This window comes from Bufo gargarizans, chromosome 5, assembly GCF_014858855.1.
Source record: "Bufo gargarizans isolate SCDJY-AF-19 chromosome 5, ASM1485885v1, whole genome shotgun sequence".
Taxonomy (NCBI): Eukaryota; Metazoa; Chordata; class Amphibia; order Anura; family Bufonidae; genus Bufo; species Bufo gargarizans.
In genome coordinates, this window is record NC_058084.1 from 485,038,175 (window position 1) to 485,063,595 (window position 25,421).

Consider the following 25,421-nt stretch of genomic DNA (forward strand, 5'->3'; position numbering starts at 1 on the left):
ACATCTGAGAAGCTCTGACAGACGTTCTTCAGAACCTCCTGCTTGAGGTTCTTTTGTTTTGCTTTTGTTTTGTCATCTCGTTAGCCTCTCTCAGCTGTCATGTAGTTGCACTGATTGCATCCCTTTAAATCCCTTCCCATACTGCATCACTTTGCGGTTTATACAACTTCCTGGAGTGTGTACATGCTGGATGCTACAACTGATCTTTCTACAGATAAGTCTGTTCATTGATTTGTGTTTTCCTGTTTGCTTGATCCTAGGTGACCCTGACTCCCTCCCTATTAAGTGTAGGGAGCCGGTGGTCGTGTCCCCTCACTATTATAGGGTGTTCAGGTGTCATACAGTCGGGGCACGAGGGCATGCAATTTTCTATCATAGAGATCTTTGCATGGGCTGAGAAGACAGGGAGAGTTTCAGGGCTTAAATAGGGGTCACCCTTTTGTTCCTTAGTTTCAGATCAAGCCAGTCGGATCCTTATTTGTAACTTCTTGTTTTCTGTTACACCATCCGTGACATACAGGGTCAAAGTTTGCTCAATGATGACAAATAGGGGGCGAACCGAACATTGCATATGTTCACCCGCCACGGCGAACGCGAACAAGCGATGTTTGCCGGCGAATAGTTCGGGACATCTCTACCAGTGCCGTCCAGCATTTATATATTCTGCAGCACCAGTGACGTTCAGAATAGATCATTATAAATGATACAATTATACAGATTATTAGAACCAATCATAATACAACATACATAACATAACACAATATACATAGCGGTTAACCCTTTGTAAAAGAGTGTGTTTCATTTCCTCGCCATTTACAAGGTCTGTGCTTTCTGTCAGTGAATGGAAGCATTCTTATTTATAGTCTGTCTCTACAAATCTTTCCTGACCTAATTCCTATCACAGCTGAGAGTTTATTACAACTACAAACCGGATTCCAAAAAAGTTGGGACACTAAACAAATTGTGAATAAAAACTGAATGCAATGATGTGGAGATGGCAAATGTCAATATTTTATTTGTAATAGAACGTAGATGACAGATCAAACGTTTAATCCGAGTAAATGTATCATTTTAAAGGAAAAATACGTTGATTAAAATTTTCACGGTGTCAACAAATCCCCAAAAAGTTGGGACAAGTAGCATCAAGAGGCTGGAAAAAGTAAATTTGAGCATAACGAAGAGCTGGAAGACCAATTAACACTAATTAGGTCAATTGGCAACATGATTGGGTATAAAAAGAGCTTCTCAGAGTGGCAGTGTCTCTCAGAAGCCAAGATGGGTAGAGGATCACCAATTCCCACAATGTTGCGCAGATAGTGGAGCAATATCAGAAAGGTGTTACCCAGCGAAAAATTGCAAAGACTTTGCATCTATCATCTATCAACTGTGCATCACATCATCCGAAGATTCAGAGAATCTGGAACAATCTCTGTGCGTAAGGGTCAAGGCCGTAAAACCATACTGGATGCCCGTGATCTTCGGGCCCTTAAACGACACTGCCCCACAAACAGGAATGCTACTGTAAAGGAAATCACAGAATGGGCTCAGGAATACTTCCAGAAACCATTGTCAGTGACCACAATCCACCGTGCCATCCGCCGTTGCCAGCTGAAACTCTACAGTGCAAAGAAGAAGCCATTTCTAAGCAAGATCCACAAGCTCAGGCGTTTTCACTGGGCCAGGGATCATTTAAAATGGAATGTGGCAAAATGGAAGACTGTTCTGTGGTCAGACGAGTCACGATTCTAAGTTCTTTTTGGAAATCTGGGACACCATGTCATCCGGACCAAAGAGGACAAGGACAACACAAGTTGTTATCAACGCTCAGTTCAGAAGCCTGCATCTCTGATGGTATGGGGTTGCATGAGTGCGTGTGGCATGGGCAGCTTGCATGTCTGGAAAGGTACCATCAATGCAGAAAAATATATTCAGGTTCTAGAGCAACATCTGCTCCCATCCAGACGTCATCTCTTTCAGGGAAGACCCTGCATTTTTCAACAAGATAATGCCAGACCACATTCTGCATCAATCACAACATCATGGCTGCGTAGGAGAAGGATCCGGGCACTGAAATGGCCAGTCTGCAGTCCAGATCTTTCACCTATAGAGAACATTTGGCGCATCATAAAGAGGAAGGTGCAACAAAGAAGGCCCAAGACGATGGAACAGTTAGAGGCCTGTATTAGACAAGAATGGGAGAGCATTCCTATTTCTAAACTGGAGAAACTGGTCTCCTCGGTCCCCAGACGTCTGTTGAGTGTTGTAAGAAGAAGGGGAGATGCCACACAGTGGTGAAAATGGCCTTGTCCCAACTTTTTGGGGATTTGTTGACACCATGAAATTCTGATTCAACATATTTTTCCCTTAAAATGGTACATTTTCTCAGTTTAAACTTTTGTTCCGTGATTTATGTTCTATTCTGAATAAAATATTAGAAGTTGGCACCTCCACATCATTGCATTCAGTTTTTATTCACGATTTGTATAGTGTCCCAACTTTTTTGGAATCCGGTTTGTACATAGATATATTGCTAATGCAGCATAAGTCCATCAAGTTCAGCCAAGGGATGGATGGGGATGAGACCCATACAGCTAATCCTCAGTGAGCAGCTGCTGCCCAGCAGGCTGGAAGCTCAGAACTTCACTAACCTTCACTGGTAGGTTTTCTGTCTGAGGGTTTGTTACAGTTGTATCCAGTCCAGACAATATTCTGTGAGTGAATCAGCCCAGACTCCAGACTGATACATTATAACAAGCTATACAAGATAAAGGATTCCATTGTTTGTACAGTGTAACAAACCCTCAGCTGCTTGGTCAACATAGCTGTGGCCTCTGGATATCAGCAACATTTCCGTATCCTTACAGCAAGCAAAGCATCTGAAACAGGAGAAGAATTGCAACACAAAATATCTGTGTGTGACACCCCCCTCTATAAAATAAAGGGACGAGCAAGTGGGGTTCAGGTCACTTGGACAGGGGTGGGGTCCAGTTGTGTTTCGGGAGAAGGGTGAAGATGCACTCCAGACATTTCTGCTTATGAGACTTCTCAGGGTCCACAGACAAATCGAAAGTCCCCTGTGCCTTGACCACGATGTCCCTCTCGATGGCGTGCTGCAAAAACAACAAAACAATGGATATAAAGCACAATTATGGTATCAGGAGACTTCCACAACTTCCTTGTTTCAAGATCTTTGCTTGCTGTTAGTCAATTGGAGCATTCTCAACTGTCACTGGTGCAGGGCTTCTGAGAATTGAAAGCACTGATAACCAAAATATAGTGGTGGCTGTATAATCTGTATGTAGTGAGCTCCCTCTAGTGGTGGCTGTATAATCTGTATGTAGTGAGCTCCCTCTAGTAGTGGCTGTATAATCAGGTGATTTTCCTATTTCATGACGTAAAGTCATGATTTTATTAAAGACACGGAGGCGAGTATTGCTATTCTCCTTCTTTACTCTGACCAATAGCAGCAAAGAACAAATAAAAATATTGAAACATGTCATCAGCCCCTCCCCATAGTCTCTCTATAACAGGCCACACCGCCTGCAAATCCTCCTCTTTCTTTGTAAATCCGAACCGAACAGTCCAACCGAACCGCCAACCAGGAACCGGAACAGCCTGGGAACAAAAGCGCCATCCATCCGGAAGCGAACAGGAACACCAGGAACAACCTTGAAGAACCTCCTGAAGCTGTCCACGTCACATGACCGGCTGGAACCGAACTGCCGACCCTCCGAACCAGGACGTAGAACAAAGGACACCACGGAACTGACCGATCTCAACCTGAAAAAGGCGAAAACAGAACCATGATAGAAGCAAATCGGTGCATGGTATGCACAAACAAATGGTTGCGACAAACCTACTCCGGAAAGAAAACTCATAGAGTTAAATCAATATGCAAATGACATACAATCAAAATCATTCCAATATTAAACTCACATAGGGAGGGAAAACGTAGGGTGGGCAATACTCGCCTCCGTGTCTTTAATAAAATCATGACTTTACGTCATGAAATAGGAAAATCACCTGATTTTATTACAAGACCCGGAGGCTCATATTGCGAGTTCAAAGTTAAGACAAATTTTCAATGATTGATGAGAAAGCGTGAGGACCTGGACGGAAGTAAAATTCCCTGAACGTGGAGACTCTGGACCAGTCCGCCAATTTCAAAATGTCCTCCAACCTGGCGCCAGACACCGCCAAAGAGGTAGCGGATGCCCCCCTAGCGGAATGTGCCGAAAAAATGGAAGTGTCCACGCCCGCCAACTCCATGATCCACTTCATCCACCTAGCCAGCGTGGGAGTGGTCACCGGGGCAAAAGGACGAATGAAAGATGAGAAAACTCCCGTGATCGATGAAGGGAAGTGCGAGCTTCATACTCCTTGAGGCATTCCACCGGACAGAGAGAAGGCGAGGCCGGGAAAGACGGATAAGCGACTGAGCGTATGTGAGACTTGGTCCTCCTGGAGATGTCAAAGGAGACCCCCTCCGGAGTATACGAGCGGGCATCATGATCCAAAGCCCGGACGTCGGACACCCGCTTGCAGGAAATTAGACAGAAAAGAGTGACGAGCTTCGCCGACAGTTGCCTTAAGGAGAGGTCTGAATTCTGAGGCCAAGAAGATAGAAAGGAAAGGACACAAGACACGTCCCAAGTAGCCGAAAATCTAGGTCTAGGAGGCCGAGACATCCGAGAGCCGCGCAATAGACGGCATACCAAAGGATGTTGCCCCGCAGGAGTACCGTCAAACCCCTGGTGGGACGCAGAAATGGCCGACCTGAAAAGGCTGATCGTGCGATAGGCCTTGCCCTGGTCGAAAAGAGAAGATAGGAAGTGCAAGATCTCCGTCACAGGTGCCGAAACGGGATCCAAGATCCTAGCCACGCACCAGCGATCCCAAGATCCCCAGGCAGATCTGTAAGATCTTCTGGTCCCTGGGGCCCAGGCGTTCTCCAAAAGGACTCTAGCTGTTCCCGAAACTCCCGGGACCTCCCAGGGTCCCCTGAAATTCGACACGCCAACAGGCGCAGAGATCCGTCCAGGAGAAGAGGATGTAGCTGGTGATTCGGACCTCGGAGGAGAGTCTGAGATGTCGGGAGCAGGTACGGGGTCTCCATCATCATCTCCAGAAGGTGAGGAAACCACGACTGGGAAGTCCAAAACGGGACCAGCAGAACCAGATCCGCTGAATGACGGCGTACGTGAACCAGGGTCCTGGGAATCATTTGGAAGGGGGGGAATGCGTAGAGCAGACCCCGCGACCAATCGTGTAGGAACGCGTCCACAGCTTCGGCCTCTGGGTCCGGGCGCCAACTGTAGAAACGTGGCAGCTGCGTGTTCAGGCGGGAGGCAAACAGGTCGATACAGCAATGCCCCCAAAGAGACGTTAAGGACCGGAACACCGCTGGATGTAACTGCCAGTCGCTGGAGTCGGAGAGATATCGAGAGCTCCAATCTGCCCGAATGTTCTGGACGCCCGGAAGATATTCCGCCAAGACAATCAACTCCTTGTCCAGACAGTAGTCCCAGAAATCCTTCGCCAACCGAGATAGGATGGTGGAACGTGTACCGCCCATGCCATTGATGTAACGCACTGCCGACACGTTGTCCATGCGAAGTTGAATGCAGGCCTTGGCCGTGTCTCTCGTGAAACTCCTGATTGCGAACGAACCTGCCAACAGTTCCAGCGCATTGATATGGAATCCCGCTTCGTCCGCTGACCAGCCGCCTCCGGTTGAGATCCCCTCGCAGTGAGCTCCCCAGCCCGACAGGCTGGCATCCGAATCCACTACGAAGTCCGGACGATGACCGAAAATGGCTTTGCCGTTCCAAGCTTGTAAATTGTGGATCCACCAGGACAACTCCTCCTTGGTTTCCTCGTCCAGGGAAATCCAATCCGCATAGGAAACCCCTTTCCGGAGGTGGAAAATCTTCAGACGCTGGAGGGCCCGGTAATGTAGTGGGGCTGGGAAGACCGCCTGGATAGATGACGCTAGAAGCCCTATGATCCTGGCCAGTTGACGCAACGGGATCTGGGAGGACGACTGGGCTCTGCACAATTCCTTCCGAATGGACCGAACCTTGGACGGTGGTAGGCTGAGAGTCCCTGCCGTGGAATCCACCAGAAACCCCAGGAACTCCATCTCGCGAGCCGGGGTGAGACAGGACTTCTCCTGATTGAGAAGGAAACCCAGCTCCAACAGGAGATCCATAGTCCAGCGAAGGTGAGTCAGCAACACCGCATGATCCTGTGCCATGATCAGGATGTCGTCCAGATAGACGATGAGGCGAACTCCCCGACTGCGTAGCCAGGCCATAGCAGGGCGCATCAGCTTGGTGAAACACCACGGAGCTGAAGAAAGGCCGAAAGGGAGGCATGTAAACCGCCAAACCCTGTCCTTCCAAAGGAAACATAGAAGGTCCCTGGACGCGTCCTCGACAGGGACGGTAAGATAAGCGTCCTTCAGGTCCAACTTGACCATCCAATCGCCCACCTGAAGTAGGTCCCGAAGGAGATGGATGCCCTCCATCTTGAAATGGCGGTACCTGACGAACGCGTTGAGAGCGCGTAAATTGATGACGGGCCGTAGCTGGCCCCCTTTTTTCGCCACCAAGAAAATGTTGCTGATTACCGCGCCAGTGGATGCCGGAGCCGGCTCTATGGCCCCTTTGCGGAAGAGATCTGATAGCTCTGAGTCCACACGTATGCGGCTCTCTACCGACAGCACTGCCGGGTGTGGGGGCGGAATGGATAGATGAGAAGATGTCAGCTCTATGTGGAAACCCCTGACCGTGGAGAGAATCCAGTGGTCCGAGGTGATGCGCGACCAAGCTGGAGAAAAGAGCCGGAGTCTGCCCCCTACACAAACAGTCAAAGAATTGAAATGAGGCATCGGTCTTACCATAAGGTCGTCTGGAACCAGGGTTTCCTCTGTATCCTCTAGGCCTCCAGGATCCTCCCCGGGAAGGGAAAAAGGATGATGACTCTCGCCTCTGCTCCTGGAACGCAGGTCTCTGGGAGAAGGAGCCTCTGCCCGTAGCACGGGACTGAAAATGGGCACGGCCGGACAGACGGCCCCTGAAACTGCCGGCCCTGGTAGAGACCCTACCGTGAAACACCCGCTTCATTGAACTTTGGGCCTTATCGAGTGCTGTAAAAGCACCGACGAACCGTCCTAAGTCCTTAATAAAGGACTCGCCAAACAGCAGGCCCTGGGCCTCCTTACCGGCTTCGGTAAGCGCCAAGTTGGAGAGTTTAGGCTCAACCTTGAAAAGTATGGCCTTGCGCCGTTCAATATCCAGGGACGTGTTAACGTTTCCTGCTACGCAAATCGCGCGCTGCACCCACTCGCGCAGCTCTAGAGGGTCTACCTGCTTACCCTCGGCCTTGGCAACCTCGGCCAAGTCGAAAATCTTTGCCAGGGGGCCAAATATGTCCAGGAGCTTGTCCTGACACGCACGCAGGGCTGACTCCAGACCCTTTCTCGGATTCCACCCAGATTTGGCGAGGAATTGGGTCATTTTGGGGTCTACCGCTGGAGTCTCGCAAACCCTGTTCGGGATTATGGGTCTGGGGCATTCTGCCCTAATCTTGTTGCGCGCCTCTTTGGAGAGGGGGCAACGCACTCGGGCCTCCAAATATTTGGAGACGTGCTCCAACGGCAACCACTCCGCAGACCGAGGGTGGTGTAGGGAATCCGGGTCAAAGAGCGGTTCCCCTGATGGGTCTGTCAAGGACACGTCCGCTGCCGAACCCATGGAGCTGCACCCGGGTAAGGGGTTATCTTCCATGACCCCTGATGGGTCCTCCTCTGCCTCCTCAAAGGCGTCATCTAAAGCCTCCTCCTCAGATCCGATCTCAGAATCGGAATCCATTTCCTGCAGTGCTCTAGCACTTTTCCAGTTGCGCGTGCGTTCTGCCCGACGCGTACGGGCTCTCTTGCGCGGACCAAGCGCGCCAACATTGGTGGAAACATCATCACCCTTACTATTCCTTTTTCTGGAGGCAGAAATCACTGGCCCGGTGGGTGGGGACACCATGACGGGCTGTGGGGTTTGAGAGGTAGCTGGATGGGCCGCAAGGGCCTGGGCAATAGTCTGGGAGATGACAGAAGTCATAGATCCCATGGCTGCAGCAATGGCGCTAGATATGGACGCCTGAAAATCCGTATCATGACCGCCAGGGATCGGGGCATGGCCATCTTCCCCTGAAGGGGTTAATTCCATTAGAGGAAGATCCTCCTCTGCAGGGCCCTGGGCAGCATGCACATTCTTAGGCATGATGGCACTATTAATGCTGTCAAAAATATATAAGCTAACTGCAGTATTAATGATAGAGGACACTAGATGGGGAAGGCTGGCAGAGGGGATTTGCCCCAAGACCAGTAAAGGGATAGAACCGCTAAGAGAAAAACCTGCAAGAAAGACCGAGGACGCAGCGATGCAGCCGGAGCTCCGATCTGTGATGACGTCACAGGCGGAAGCGGAAGTGCCCGAGATCTCGCGAGATCTCGGGCGCGCCTGTCAGGAAGAGCCGAGGGAGACGCCGCAGCCGCGCTGAGGTAAGCGGCGGGAAAGAGACCCGCCAGAAAGGGAGGAGGAGCAGAAGAAGGGCACAGATAGGCGCAGTAAGCGCGGGGATATGAACGGAACGCAACTAAAGGGGAGCGCAAGAGTAACCTCCTAAATGCCAGCAGGCGAGGAGGTAATAAGGGAAAACCCAAGTTCACACAAACAGAAACCCAAAAGAGCACATATATATATATACAGGAATAAATATAGCAATAAATGGCCCCAAATCGCCCCAAAAAGGGGGAAAAAACCAAAACAAGATAAACCAAAGCCAAACAGTATCACTATAAATACATGTGAGTCATAATGACATGAACAGAAAATTCTCAATACTTATCTCTGCGGTCAGCAGCAAAGAAAGAGGAGGATTTGCAGGCGGTGTGGCCTGTTATAGAGAGACTATGGGGAGGGGCTGATGACATGTTTCAATATTTTTATTTGTTCTTTGCTGCTATTGGTCAGAGTAAAGAAGGAGAATAGCAATATGAGCCTCCGGGTCTTGTAATAAAATCTGTATGTAGTGAGCTCCCTCTAGAGGTGGCTGTATAATCTGTATGTAGTGAGCTCCCTCTAGTGGTGGCTGTATAATCTGTATGTAGTGAGCTCCCGCTAGTAGTGGCTGTATAATCTGTATGTAGTGAGCTCCCTCTAGTGGTGGCTGTATAATTTTTATCTAGAGAGCTCCCTATGGTGGTGGCTGTATAATCTGTATGTAGTGAGCTCCCTCTAGTGGTGGCTGTATAATCTACATGTAGTGAGCTCCCCCTAGTGGTGACTGTATAAACGGTATGTAGTGAGCTCCCCCTAGTAGTGGCGGTATAATCTCTATGTAATGATTCCCCTTAGTGTTGCCGGTATAACCTATATGCAGTGAGCTCTCCTTAGTGGTGGCTGTATAATCTGTATGTACTGTGATTCCTTTTGTGGTGGCTGTATAATCTGTAATTAGTAAACTCTCCCTAGTGGTATCTGCATAAACTATAAGTAGTGAGCTCCTCCTAGTAGTGACTTTATAAACTGTATATAGTGAGCTCCCTCTAGTGGTGGCATAATCTCTATGTAATGAGCTCCCTCTAGTGTTAACAGTATAATCTTTATGTACTGAGCTCTCCATAGTGGTGGCTGTATAATCTGTATGTAGTGAGCTCCCTCTAGTGGTGGCTGTATAATCTGTATGTAGTGAGCTCCCTCTAGTGGTGGCATAATCTCTATGTAATTAGCTCCCTCTAGTGTTAACAGTATAATCTTTATGTACTGAGCTCTCCCTAGTGGTGGCTGTATAATCTGTATGTAGTGAGCTCCCTCTAGTGGTGGCTGTATAATCTGTATGTAGTGAGCTCCCTCTAGTGGTGGCTATATAATTTTTATGTACAGAGCCCCCTATGGTGGTGGCTGTATAATCTGTATGTAGTGAGCTCCCTCTAGTGGGGGTTGTATAATCTGTATGTAGTGAGCTCCCTCTAGTGGTGGTTGTATAATCTTTATGTAGTGAGCTCCTTCTAGTGGTGGCCGTATAATCTGTATGTAGTGTGCTCCCCCTAGTAGTGGTGGTATAATCTCTTTGTAATAAATTGGCAGTATAATCTGTAAGTAGTTAACTTTCCTAAGTGGTTGCTGCATAATCTGAAAATAGTGAGCTCCCCCTAGTGTTGGCTGTATAATCTGTAGTTAGTGAGCTCCCTCTAGTGGTAACTGTATAATCTGCATGTATTGAGTTCCACCTGCTGGTTAACTGTATAATCTGTATGTAGTGAGCTCCCTCTAGTGGTAGATCTATAGCCTGTTTGCAGTGAGCTCCTTCTAGTGTTGGCTGTATAGTCTATATTTAGTGAGCTTCCCCTAATATGATTGTATAAACTGTATGTAGTAAACTACCCCTAGTAGTGGTGGTATAATCTTTATGTATGGAGCTCCCCCTACTGTTGGCAGTATAATTTGTATGTACTTAGCTCTCTCTAGTGGTGGCTGTATAATCTGTATGCAGTGTGCTTCCTCTAGTGATGTCTGTATAATCTGCATGTAGTGAGCTCCATCTAGTGGCAGTTGTATAATCTGCATGTAGTGAGCTCCATCTAGTGGCAGTTGTATAATCTGTGTGCAGTGAGCTTCCTCTAGTGGCAGGTCTATAATCTGTATGTATTGAACTCTCTCTAGTGGTAACTGTACAATCTGTATGTAGTGAGCTCCCTCTAGTGGTGGCTGTATAATCTGTATGTAGTGAGCTCCCTCCAGTGGTGGCTGTATAATCTGTATATAGTGAGCTCCCTCTAGTGGTGGCTGTATAATCTGCATGTAGTGAGCTCCCTTTAGTGATGGCTGTATAATCTGCATGTAGTGAGCTCCCTCTAGGGGTGAATTTAATCTGTATGTAGTGAGCTCTCTCTAGTGGTGGCTGTATAACCACTTCAACCCCCCTAGCTGAAGCACCCTTAATGACCAGGCCACTTTTTACACTTCTGCACTACACTACTTTCACCGTTTATTGCTCGGTCATGCAACTTACCACCTAAATGAATTTTACCTCCTTTTCTTCTCACTAATAGAGCTTTCATTTGGTGGTATTTCATTGCTGCTGACATTTTAACTTTTTTTGTTATTAATCGAAATTTACCGAAATTTTCACTTTCAGTTGTAAATCTTTTTTTAAAAAATGACATCCATATATAAATTTTTCCCTAAATTTATTGTGTTACATGTGCTCTGACTTTCTGAGCACCTGTCATGTTTCCTGAGGTTCTACAATGCCCAGGCAGTAGAAAACCCCCACAAATGACACCATTTCGGAAGAAGACACCCTAAGGTATTCGCTGATGGGCATAGTGAGTTCATAGAACTTTTTATTTTTTGTCACAAGTTAGCGGAAAATGATGAATTTTTTTAATTTTTTTTATTTCCTTACAAAGTCTCATATTCCACTAACTTGTGACAAAAAATAAAAACTTCCATGAACTCACTATGCCCATCATGAAATACCTTGGGGTGTCTTCTTTCCAAAATGGGGTCACTTGTGGGGTAGTTATACTGCCCTGGCATTTTAGGGGCCTAGATGCGTGAGAAGTAGTTTGAAATCAAAATCTGTAAAAAATGCCCTGTCAAATCCGAAAGGTGCTCTTTGGAATGTGGGCCCCTTTGCCCACCTAGGCTGCAAAAAAGTGTCACACATGTGGAATCGCCGTACTCAGCAAAAGTTGGACAATGTGTTTTGGGGTGTCTTTTTACATATACCCATGTTGGGTGAGAGAAATATCTCAGCAAAAGACAACTTTTCCAATTTTTTTATACAAAGTTGGCATTTGACCAAGATATTTATCTCACCCAGCATGGGTATATGTAAAATGACACTCCAAAACACATTGCCCAACTTCTCCTGAGTACGGCGATACCACATGTGTGACACTTTTTTGCAGCCTAGATGCGCAAAGGGGCCCAAATTCCTTTTAGGAGGGCATTTTTAGACATTTGGATCCCAGACTTCTTCTCACGCTTTCGGGCCCCTAAAATGCAAGGGCAGTATAAATACCCCACATGTGACTCCATTTTGGAAAGAAGACACCCCAAGGTATTCAATGAGGGGCATGGCGAGTTCATAGAAATTATTTTTTTGGGCACAAGATAGCGTAAATTTTTTATTTATTTTTTTTTCTCACAAAGTCTCCCTTTCCGCTAACTTGGGACAAAAATTTCAATCTTTCATGGACTCAATATGTCCCTCAGCGAATAACTTGGGGTGTCTTCTTTCCGAAATGGGGTCACATGTGGGGTATTTATACTGCCCTGGCATTTTAGGGGCCCTAAAGCGTGGGAAGAAGTCTGGAATATAAATGACAAAAAAAATTTACGCATTTGGATTCCGTGAGGGGTATGGTGAGTTCATGTGAGATTTTATTTTTCGACACAAGTTAGTGGAATATGAGACTTTGTAAGAAAAAATAAAAATAAAATTCTGCTAGCTTGTGCCAAAAAAATGTCTGAATGGAGCCTTACAGGAGGGGGTGATCAATGACAGGGGGGTGATCAGGGAGTGTATATGGGGTGATCACCCCCCTGTCATTGATAACCCCCTGTAAGGCTCCATTCAGATGTCCGTATGTGTTTTGCGGATCCACGGTGTCATGTTTTGCGGATCCACGGATCCGCAAAACACATACGGACGTCTGAATGAAGCCTTACAGGGGGGTGATCAATGACAGGGGGGTGATCAGGGAGTCTATATGGGGTGATCAGGGGTTCATAAGGGGTTAATAAGTGACAGGGGGGGGGGTGTAGTGTAGTGTAGTGGTGTTTGGTGCTACTTTACAGAGCTGCCTGTGTCCTCTGGTGGTCGATCCAAACAAAAGGGACCACCAGAGGACCAGGTAGCAGTTATCGATCCAAACAGCGTCTAATATACCTGTTAGGGGTTAAAAAAATCGCATCTACAGCCTGCCAGCGAACGATCGCTGCTGGCAGGCTGTAGATCCTGTCTCTTACCGGCCGATCCTGCGAACGCGCGCGCGTTCACAGGAAGTCACGCGTCTCGCGAGATGGCGCGTAGACGCGTGACTGTGCGCAGAGCTGCCGCCTCCGGACCGCGATCCTTCGTTAGGCGGTCTGGAGGCGGATAATCTGTATGTAATGCGCTCCCCCTGGTGGTAGCTGTATAATTTGTATGTAGTGAGCTCCCCCTAGTGGTGGCTGTATAATCTGTATGTAGTGAGCTCCCTCTAGTGGTGGCTGTATAATCTGTATGTAGTGAGCTCCCTCTAGTGGAGGCTGTATAATCTGTATGTAGTGAGCTCCCTCTAGTGGTGGCTGTATAATCTGTATGTAGTGAGCTCCCTCTAGTGGTGGCTGTATATATCTGTATGTAGTGAGCTCCACCTAGTGGTAACTGTATAATCTGTATGTAGTGAGATTCCTCTAGTGGTGGCTCTATATCCTGTATGCAGTGAGCTCCTTCTAATGGTGGCTGTATAATCTGTATGTAGTGAGCTCCCTCTAGTTGTGGCTGTATGATCTGTATATAGTGAGCTCCCTCTAGTGGTGGCTGTATAATCTGTATATAGTGAGCTCCCTCTAGTGGTGGCTGTATAATCTGTATGTAGTGAGCTCCCTCTAGTGGTGGCTGTATGATCTTTATATAGTGAGCTACCTTTAGTGATGTCTATGGGCGAGCAGCATATTATCCTGTAACTGTAAGTCTCCATAAAGTGTAACTGAGTCCTGATGTCTCCAAGGCTTCCACATTCCTTCTCTTCTGTAAGGTTCAGACAAATATTGGGCTGATTTTTTTCAGAATTGAGTTATGGATTGCTGCCAAGACTGGATGAACAATGGTGGAGGCTAGTGTTGAGTGAGCATGCTCGTCCGAATACCAGTTCTACTCAAGCATCGCTATGCTCGGAACATGGCGGTACTCGGCCAAGTACCACATGTGCTCGAGCGCCATGCTTGAGTCTCCTCCCCGCACGTTTCGCAGCTGCTAAGCAGCTTACATTACAGTGATTGGCTGACCGGAACGCGTCATCGGGTGCTATATAGCACCCGATGACGCGTGTTCGGCTCATTCTAAGTCAGGGAGAGCTGAGCATAGGAAGGGACAGATAGTGTAGGGAGTGTAATTGAATTACATTTTTCTACAAAAACATTTTATAGACCCAAAAGTCCTTGTAAGGACTATTGTGTGTGACAACAGCAATATATGTTTCTAAATTCAGTGTTAGGGAGAGCTGTGCATAGGAAGGGACAGACAGTGTAGGGATTGTAATAGGAAGATATTTATACAAAAAACTATTCAGAGACCCAAAAGTCTTTTTAAGGATTATTGTGTGTGATAGCAGCAATATATATTTTTAGCGCATCCTGAGCTAAATACTGTGTAATAGTCCGCTGCGGACAGTTAAATTATCTGCTCCAAATCTCCTGTGTAAAGTGTGCACATCCCTAAAATATCAGTGACATCCAGTGCATTTTTCTGTAGACGGTGTCCCCCGCGGACAGTTAAATTATCCGCGCCACATCTCCTGTTTAAAGTGTGCGCATTCCAAAAATATCACAAAATATCACAAATACCTTTGTACATTTTTTTGCGCATACACTTCCAAATTCTACACTTCTGTACGTGTGACAGACTTTCAAGCATATATAACATTTAAAATGAAGAAAGCGAGCAGTAAGGGACGGGGAGGTGGATGTGCTGCTGATGGTGCACGCAGAGGCTGTGGCCCTGGGCGCGGAGGAGCAGTGCCTGCTGCCAGAGCACAAGAAAAACAATCATCCAAGACACATAGCTTCATGTCCCAGTTTGCAGAGCTGCGCAGGACACCACTCTTGAAGTCAGACCAGTGCGACCAGGTGGTCGGTTGGATTGCAGCAGATAATGCTTCCAGTCGGTTAAGAACCACCCTGTCTTCCATCTAGTACAGTCTCAGTAGTCAAGAGTCTGGTCAACACAATCCTCACCCTGATCCTCCTTCCTCCCACCATTTACAGTCTGGCCAAACAAGTGATCCCACACTTGGATATTCCGAGGAGCTCTTTTCAGCGCCATTACTTGATTTGGCCCTCTCGCCAAGCAGGCTTGAAGCGGGACATGAGATCTTGTGCCCTGATTCCCCACTTCTTAAACATCCACAGTCACAAGAAGATGACGGTGGGGAACGGCAATTAGTGTTTAATGAGGTGGATGATGATGAGACACAGTTGTCAATAATTCAACCGCAATTACTGTCTCAAGAGGTTAATAAAGAGGATAAGACACAGTTGTCAATCACTGAGGTTGTGGTTAGGTCAACAAATCAGGAGGATGATCAGAGTGAGGAAGTGGAAGAGGAGGTGGTGGACGATGGGGTCACTGACCCAACCTGGGAAGGTGGAAAGCCGAGCGAGGACAGCAGTACAGAGGGGGAGGGATAGGCAGCACTGCAACAGGCTGGAAGAGGCAGTGGGGTGGCAAAAGGGAGGAGGCAGGCTACACCACACAGGCCCGCAACTGTTCCCCGGAGCACCAGCACCCCCTTGCGGCAATCTCCCTTGCCAAGGGGTAGGTGTTCCGCAGTCTGGTGCTTTTTTGAGGAAAGTGCTGACGACAAAAGAATTGCCATTTGCAACCTGTGCCATATGAAAATGAGCCGGGGCGTGAACACTAGCAACCTCACCACCAAAAGCATGATCCGCCACATGGCATCCAAGCACCGTGATAAGTTGGACGAACGCCTGGGTCCACAATCTTTTTCTGCGGTTCACACCACTGCCTCCTCTACCCCTATGGTACGTGCTGGCCAATCCCTTGTCGAAGGCGCAGGCCCGGATGCCTCCCGCCCTGCACCTGGACCTTCGCAAGCACCATCAGCGACCACATCCACTTCTATGTCCCAGCGCAGTGTACAAATGTCCTTACCCCAGGCATTTGAACGCAAGCGCAAATACCCAGCCACCCACCCACAGGCCATAGCACTAAATGCGCTACTTTCCAAATTACTGGCCCTGGAAATGTTGCCATATAGGCTTGTGGACACTGAGGCCTTCCGCAGACTGATGTCGGCAGCCGTCCCTCGTTACGCAGTCCCCAGCCGCCACTATTTTTCACGGTGTGCCGTGCCCGCCTTACACGAGCATGTGTCCTGTAACATCACCCGTGCCCCGACCAACGCAGTTACTGGGAAGGTCCACTTAACCACGGACACATGGACAAGTGCTGGTGGCCGGAGACGCTACATTTCCCTGACGGCACACTGGGTGAACGTTGTGGAGGCCGGGATCGACCTGTACCCTGGGATGGCACAGGTGCTACCGACGCCAAGGATTGCCGGCCCTACGTCGTCCAGGGTTTCCTCCAGCACCTACGTTAGTGGCTCTAACACCCACTTCTCCTCCTCTGCCTCCTCCTCCAATTCCACCTCCGAATTATCTGCGTGCACAGGGCCGAACTGGCCTACCGGGATACCGGGAAAATTCCTGTTAGGCCGGTAGTCCTGACTGAGCACGGCTGGCCGCAGGCGACAGCAAGGAGGCTACTTGGCAGGTGTAGGTGTGTAGCTGACTGCCGCACGGCTGGCCGTGCCGACAGCGAGGAGGCTCCTTGGCCGGTGTAGGTGTGTAGCTGACTGCCGCACGGCCGGCCGCAGGCGACAGCGAGGAGGCTCCTTGGCCGGTGTAGGTGTGTAGCTGACTGCCGCACGGCTGGCCATGCCGACAGCGAGGAGGCTCCTTGGCCAGTGTAGCTACTAGCTGACTGCTGCACTGCCGGCTGTGCTGATCACAGAGAGCAGGTCGGGGCAGCACAGGACTGCACAATGTGCTGTATGACGTGACGTCGCACGTCATCAGCGCTGCTGCGTGAGTGGCACATCCGACGGCGCGTACCTTTAGTTCAGGCGGGAGAGGCTGCAGAGCACGGGTGCGATTCTGTTCAATGCACAGGAGGACTATATATCTGAGTATAAATTAAATATGTACTAAGTTGGAATAACCTAGACGTCATCTGGATATCATCATTATAAATGTACAGCTAACAGCTGGTATAAATTATAAATCTTTAATGGACCATGCTGGTATAACCTGGGTACCTCCTGTATATAATGATATATGTACAGCTGGTATAAGTTACACACTGTATACAAGAAGATGTATAACTTATACCAGCTCTACATATATAATTGTATACAGAAGATACCCAGGCTATACCAGCATGCTCCATATCACTATATACAAGAAGATGCATAACTGATACCAGCTGTACATAAAGAATTATATACAGGAGATACCCAGGCTATACCAGCTGTACATATATAATTATATACAGGAGATACCCAGGTTATACCAGCTGTACATATATAATTATATACAGGAGATGCCCAGGTTATACCAGCATGCTCCATATCACTATATACAAGAAGATGCATAACTGATACCAGCTGTACATAAAGAATTATATACAGGAGATGCCCAGGTTATACCAGCATGCTCCATATCACTGTATACAAGAAGATGTATAACTTATACCAGCTGTATGTATATAATTATATACAGGAGATGCCCGGGTTATACCAGCTGTACATATATAATCATATACAGGAGATACCCAGGTTATACCAGCTGTACATATAAAATTATATACAGGAGATACCCAGGTTATACCAGCTATACATATATAATTATATACAGGAGATGCCCAGGTTATACCAGCTGTACATATATAATTATATACAGAAGATGCCCGGGTTATACCAGCTGTACATATATAATTATATACAGGAGATACCCAGGTTATACCAGCTATACATATATAATTATATACAGGAGAGGCCCAGGTTATACCAGCTGTACATATAGAATTATATACAGAAGATGCCCGGGTTATACCAGCTGTACATATATAATTATATACAGGAGATACCCAGGTTATACCAGCTATACATATATAATTATATACAGGAGATGCCCAGGTTATACCAGCTGTACATATATAATCATATACAGGAAATACCCAGGTTATACCAGCTGTACATATATAATTATATACAGGAGATGCCCAGGTTATACCAGCTGTACATATATAGTTATATACAGGAGATGTCCAGGTTATACCAGCTGTACATATATAATTATATACAGGAGATACCCAGGTTATACCAGCATGCTCCATATCACTGTATACAAGAAGATGTATAACTTATACCAGCTGTACATATATAGTTATATACAGGCAATGCCCAGGTTATACCAGCATGCTCCATGGTCACATAGTTTAGTATAACATTTTGCACTTTTTACCTCAAAAGGTTTATTTGCACTTTTTTCCCTCTTAAGTTTTTTTTTTGCACTATTCATCAACTACTGTTTTTTTGTGTGTTTAGTAACTAATATAAAGGAAGAGTTTGGAACTGTGTCTTCCATTCCTTAAAGTAAAGTTCTTTGATTATTCTTAGTTCTGACCCAATTGGAAGGGACAATGGTCTACTGTAGTGTTTCCCTACCAGGATGCCTCCAGCTGTTGCAAATCGACATCTCCCAGCATGCCCCGACAGCCAAACGCTGTCTGGGCATGCTGAGAGTTGTAGTTTTGCAATAGCTGGAGGCATCCTGGTTGGGAAAAGCTGGTCTACTGTGATAATATGAACAATGGGGGTTCTACAAAAGAGCTATTATGGGGCAAAGTTCATATTCGTGTTTTAAAATTAATGCTTTCCCCTTTTATAAACCAGTAAATAATGACGCAATGCTGTGGGGCCGGTATGCAACTTTTTCCAGGGATGGTTTTTCAGACATCAGTCGGTAGCTGGAAGCAGTGTAGCACTGCTGTGGGGAAGCGGCAACAGGCCATGCTGAAGCTGATCTGCTTAGGGGACAAACAGCACACCGCCGCAGAGCTGGGGATAAGGGACCTGACTGAGCTGTGGCTCTCGCCACTCAACCTACCACCCGGCATGGTTGTTTGTTGTGTCTGGTAATGGCCGTAACTTGGTGGAGGCTTTGGAGCTCGGCAAGCTCACACACATACCATGCCTAGCCCACATCTTCAACTTAGTGGTTCAGCGGTTTCTCAAAACCTACCCCAATTTGCCTGAGCTACTGGTGAAGGTGCGCCGTGTGTTTGTGTAACATCCCAGAGTTATGTTACTACACTCTTTTTTCCCGCTACCACATGTTAAGTGTATTTATCTTGTCATCTTGTATAATGTGATATCACATCCTCAATATTGTGCATTTTCTAGGCCTGTTTCATGAATTTGCTGTAATTTCCATGTACACCAGCAGGTGGCAGCAATGTGTCAGCAGGACCTTAGACAGTTTAGTGTTTCTAAACTGGAATAGTTTATTCCAGATTAGCTTCCCCTTTATGAGCAGAAGTGGGCTGGCCCATGTCCTGTCTCATGGGGAAGAAAGGAAGTTAGTGTTAGTGTGCCAGCTACCCCTGCTTGGGGAAGGCTGTGCAAGTAGGAGCTCCCAGTTCTAGGGATCCCAACCCAGGATCGTGCCTCGGCTGAGGCCAAAGATCACCATTCCCAGTATGAGCCCTTCAGCCTCAGCTGGTTGACAAGCAAGCAGCCACCTCCAGACCTCCAGGAAGAGCCATTCCCTGTGAGCATAACTGTGAGTAATATCCAGAGACCAGGAGAAGCCAAATTCCTCCTCAGCTAGTCAGTCCCCAACACAGCAGAAGACAGCGCAGAAGATAGATTCCTGCCACATATCACAGAGCCATAAGCAGACGACTAATCCTGCAAGAGAGCTCCAGGCACATGCTAGATGCAGAAGAGATATTGATCCCTGCCATACATTGCCAAATACCTGCTGGGACCTAAAAGACTAATGCTGTATCTCATATGGATTAATGCTGCCTTCAGTAAAGACGAGTTGAATTATACTTCAAGTCTGGATCTCATTTACTGCTACTAAAACCCTCATTTACTCCTACTAGCAACACACTCATTTATTGCAAGTGAGCCGGGATCCAGGAGTCCAGCCGTACCCAGGTAGGAGACACCATTGACACTATACCTACTATCACACAGAGACATTATACCACAATGGCATTCCTCACCTGGTACGTGAGTTGCAACACCTTAAAGGCCCTGAGACTGTACCCTGCGCCCGCTGCAATTGGCGTCACAAACAAAAACATAGACTATTATACACATATCCTGACCCACTGCATAATTGGTGTCCGTGTAACTGTACCCACTGTACGCCTCTCAAGAGCGCGAAGATGTCAAATACTGCCCCCTAGAAGCGGGAAAACTAAAGACTGCCCACCTTGAACTTTGTATTGTAAGCCAAGGGAGTAAAGACTTCTCCCTCTGGGCTCCACCCAAATCTCTGGCACTCTTCATGATCGAGGAAGCAGTGAAGATGGCGCTCCCTCAACCTAAATGGAACCAAATGGTTATCGAGGAGAGCTGGTGTATGAAGATCACCCACCAGAGATTTAAGTCTCTCAGCTAGTGAGGAAGAGTGGGCCCTCCGTCTTTGCCACAAGCCGGAGGCAGTGGATCCCTCCGCGGCTACCTTAAAGGGCCCTGAGACTGTACCCTGCGCACGCTGCAATTGGCGTCACAAACAAAAACTATAGACTATTATACACATATCCTGACCCACTGCATGATTGGTGTCCGTGTAACTGTACCCATGGTCCGGCTCACTGCATTTGTCCATTGACTTAAGGAGGTAAGATCATTTCCAGACTCTTCCCACCAACCACTCCCCCCTACCCCCAGTAAGCACGCAAAACCTGAATTCTTGGTGGAAAGGCTATAGCAGCCGTTTATTAAATAACAATATTTTATCCAACATTATTATAATGCAAACATGAGATATACATATATGCAAACATCAACAGTACAATGTCCCAACAATCCCTTTGCGGAAGGATCCTAGAAGGCAACCCAAGCAAGCTGCTATCTTCACTCCTCACATCTTATCCTTTTACCCTCGGCCGCACTCTCCGACCCAAGGGCACCGAATCCTCCAGAATCCATATCTTCCTGTACCCCTGTAGGCCTTTTAGCCCAACAGGAGCCCCCCAGCTTTCAGCTTACCAAACCACATAAGATGCACGCTCCAACGTGTCATGCACCTAATAAAACGTAGAATTGCCTTCCAGGACCCCCCGTTAACCTGCCATCGACGCACATAGGAGACACCTCACCTATGGACGTCCCGCCAAACCCTGAACGCTGACTCCAAACCCTCCTGAAGCCCCAGCGCCCACAAGTCCATCCCAACCTCATTAAGATGAACCCCATCAGCCCTGAGGAATTGAGGTGACGCAACCTCCAATTCCCGGTGACGCACCACCAAACCGCCCTGCCGCCGCACAAAGCGCCCCACCTCCTTGTTCACCTTCGCACGCGCCTTGTTAATGCGATCCACGGACCTCGCAAAATGCCACGAACTCCTCGCCACCACATCAGACCACACGACCAGCAAATCCGGGAACTCCTCAGCCAAACGCAGCAAATCCAACTTCACATCACGTATGACATCCCTCGAGCGGCGAACGCCCAAATCGTTCCCACCCACATGCAGAACCACAATGTCAGGGCACCTATCCAGGGACGCATACTCATGGAATACAGGTAACACACGCCCCCACAGCATACCCCGCACGCCAATCCACCGGACCTGCAAGTCCTCCGGCCGGAAACCCAACTGCCGCCCGTTCCTCCGCACGTCCGCTCTCAACGCTCCCCAATACACATAAGAATGGCCCAAAATCCAGGCCAAACAAGAAGGCGAACCTGAAAACAAACAAAAGAAATTAGCACCCAAACCTACAATAACAAATTACATGCAATCAACACACCCCCACCCACCGACCTTATAACATATGAGGACGAATATAGGAACGAAAGCAAGCGGACTCCCACCTGCCAATCCTCCTAATGGCCTCGTCCCCCAAACCCCATCTAGCGGCTTCAGTCGCCGCCCCAATACGAAATGAATGAGACGCAAACCCACTCGCCTCATAACCCGCCGCTGTCAAACATTGTCGGAAAACCGCAATAAATTGATAACGAGACAAAGCCGAACCGTCCACATGAACCAGCAACGAAGCCGGCCCGTCCGGCCGGACCGCCAGAAAAATCTCCAAACACCGCACCGGGCACAACACTGACCCCGGCAGAGGCCGCAACCAAACGCACACCCCTTTACCCACCTGGTCCGTCTTGGACCTACGCAACCTACACTGCAATCCAGCCTCACCAACACTCACATCCTCCCGCAGCAAACCACCGCCACTCACTCGACTGCCAGCCACCAGTTCCGAGACCCGAAAAGCCCCAAAGAAAGCCAAAGAAAACGCCGCCCGAAACAAACACACCTCATACCAGGACTTACACACCGCCTCCGCCCGGTCCCACAACGACTGCAACACCTGAAAAGAAACCGGACGACGGCCATCCTTCCGAACCCCACTACGACGATACCCCTTCAAAGCCTGCCGCACCAAAAAACTCCTGGAAACATCCGCCATACCCCGCAACTTCAACCAAAAAGCCACCGCCGCCACCCGTTTTGCCGCCGCCAAAAACGACAAACCCGCACTAAACGACACACCCACAAAATAAATCAGCAACGAATGAAAATCATCAACCCCCTCGCACTCCCCCACCTGCTCTATCAAACGTTCCCACTGAGACCACAGGGAAGAATAAGCCGACCACGTACTGCTACTCACGGACCGCTGAATCAGGTCTAACGAGACCCCAAGGCCACGCTCCAGAGCCACTGAGGACACGGCAGACCCGTCACTTCCGCGCCCGGAACCAGACTGCGAAAACGATCCCACTGGAAACGAGAAAGAGCGTCAGCTATGCAATTATCAACACCAGGAACATGCACCGCCACGAAACACGCATTCAACCTCAAACCGGTCAAAACCAGGTGCCGAAGCAACCGCACCACTGGTGGGGAATTGGCCGACTGACTATTCACCGCCTGCACCACCCCCAAATTGTCACAACAAAAACGCACCCGCTTGTTCCTCAACAACTCTCCCCACAACTCAGTGGCCAAAACTATAGGGAACAACTCCAACAAAGCCAGGTTCCCAAGCAAGCCAGCAACCCTCCATTCCTCCGGCCAAGCCCCCGCACTCCACTGCCCCTGACAAAAGGCACCATAACCACATGACCCCGACGCGTCCGTAAACAATTCCAAATCAACATTCGAAACGGGCGCCTCCATCCAAACAGAACGACCATTAAATTCCCTCAAAAAACGCTCCCACACTTCCAAATCCGCACACACCTCACCCCCCAACCGCACAAAATGAAAGGGAGCCTTCACACCCGCCGTGGCCCTGGACAAACGCCTACAAAACCCCGCCCCATGGGCAAAATCCTACAAGCAAAGTTCAATTTGCCCAAAACCGACTGCACCCGCCAGAGCCGCACCTTCCTCGCCTTACGCAAAAAACCAACCTCACTACATAAATCAACCACCTTATCCTCGGGCAGCCTACACTCCATAGCCACACTATCAATCACGATCCCCAAAAACTTCACAGTTGTAGATGGACCCTCCGTCTTCTCCCTCGCTAACGGAACCCCAAATCGCTCCGCCACCCGCTCCATGGTATGCAACAACACTGAGCACACCCTTGACCCAGCCGGGCCCAAAAACAAAAAGTCGTCCAGGTAATGCAACACTGAACTCCATCCCGCCTCTCGCCGCACTACCCACTCCAAAAAAGAACTAAACATTTCAAACAACGAACATGAAATCGCACACCCCATGGGTAAGCAACAATCCACAAAAAACCGCCCCTCCCACTTAAAACCAAGCAAACGAAAACTATCCGGATGAATCGGCAACAGGCGAAACGCCGCCTCAATATCAGTCTTAGCCAACAATGTCCCTTGCCCAAAACGCCGCACCCACCTAATCGCCTCGTCAAATGACGTATACGACACGGAGCACAAAACCTCATCAATTCCGTCATTCACGGAACCGCCAGCCGGGTAAGACAAGTTGTGAATAAGTCGAAATTTGTTAGGTTCCTTCTTAGGGACTACGCCTAAAGGCGAAACCCACAAATCCGGCAAAGGACAGTCCACAAAGGGGCCCACCACCCTACCGGCAGCCACCTCCTTTGCAATCTTATCAGACACAACCTCAGGACGCTGCAACGCGGAAGCTAAATTACGCGCCGCAACCACCGAACCCACCGCTGTGCACGGAATCCGAAAACCGTACCGAAAACCGGCCAACAACACTGCCGCCGCCTCCCTATTTGGATAGCTCTCTAGAAACGGCTCCATCACGTCCACCCTCACCGTGGTCACCCCTCTTCTGCGTAACCTCCAACCGGAGCACTCATGTTTGAAACGGCACTCCGACAGATACTTGCAGTGTCCCTCATTGAACTGCCAGCAACATCCCCTTTTGCTTCCTCCAGCCGCTTCGGACGCCGAGGGACCCCCGGCCGCCCCACGAAAATTTTGGCGCCGCCATCAACCGCATCCACAGACCAATGTCCTTATGCTCCCAACGAATACTAGGCCTAACCGCCTTCCTCTGGCGAAACTGCTCATCGTACCTGAGCCACGCCACCCCACCATAAGTCCGATACGCTTCCCCTATGGCATCCATATAGCAAAAAAGGGCCGAACAGTGCTCAGGCGCCTTTTCCCCCACCACACTGGCAAAAATAGCAAAAGCCTGCAGCCAATTAAAAAACGTACGCGGAATCAACCTGTACCTCCGCTTCTCCTCCTCCTCCTTTTTACTCTCATCCGGCTTTCCCCTATCCAAGTTAAATTTGTCCAAAGGAAGTAACGAGAATATCTCGACATACTCGTCCTTCCAAATCCTCTCCCTGACATCACTCTTCAAATGAGCCCCCAACGGCCCCTCGAAGCACACATATACCTCCCCTTTCGCAGCATCCGCCAACCGAACCTCGTCCACGGCAGCCCCCTTACTGCCTCCACTCCCGGCAGCCTCAACCACCGCAGACCCTGCCCCCACGACAGGGGTGTCACCAACTCCCGCCCCACTGAAACGCACACCCTCCCCAACCGCCGGCGCAGCAGCCCAAACGGCGGCCGGAGACGACCCCGCCCCGGTCTTCCACCGCGACAATAACGACCACATACCCGTCAACAATTCATGAGCCAACCCCTCCTCCCCTGGCACCGAAGTCCCACCCCCCCCAACAGGAACCGGACACGACGTCCCCTCACCTGGCCGTCCCTGGGGCATCCTCCCAGCAGCCGCCGACCTCACCGATGATCCTCTCTGCGTCGACCCAGCCGAGGACCTGGACGTCGAGGGACACGCGCCGTCCGCATCATCCATCCGACCACCGAACTCCCACGCCTCCTGGCTGACTTCTCCTTCCTCCAACGACCGATCGGCTGAGAA

At 48.8% G+C, this 25,421-nt stretch overlaps 1 protein-coding gene across 2 annotated transcripts in view; it reads right to left on the bottom strand.

Moving 5' to 3' along the window:
* Positions 1 to 2,507: 2,507 nt before the first annotated feature.
* Positions 2,508 to 25,421, bottom strand: part of LOC122938950 (cathelicidin-4-like) — a 75,383-nt gene continuing 52,469 nt past the window's right edge. Inside the window, exon 4 of one of the 2 annotated variants that reach the window (XM_044294836.1) lies at positions 2,508 to 3,110. In XM_044294836.1, coding sequence (XP_044150771.1) covers positions 2,964 to 3,110 — 147 coding nt within the window. In that variant the 3' untranslated portion in view covers positions 2,508 to 2,963. Of the gene's footprint in view, positions 3,111 to 3,440; positions 3,781 to 25,421 lie in introns of those variants that run through there. The other variant, XM_044294837.1, reaches the window with a different exon arrangement.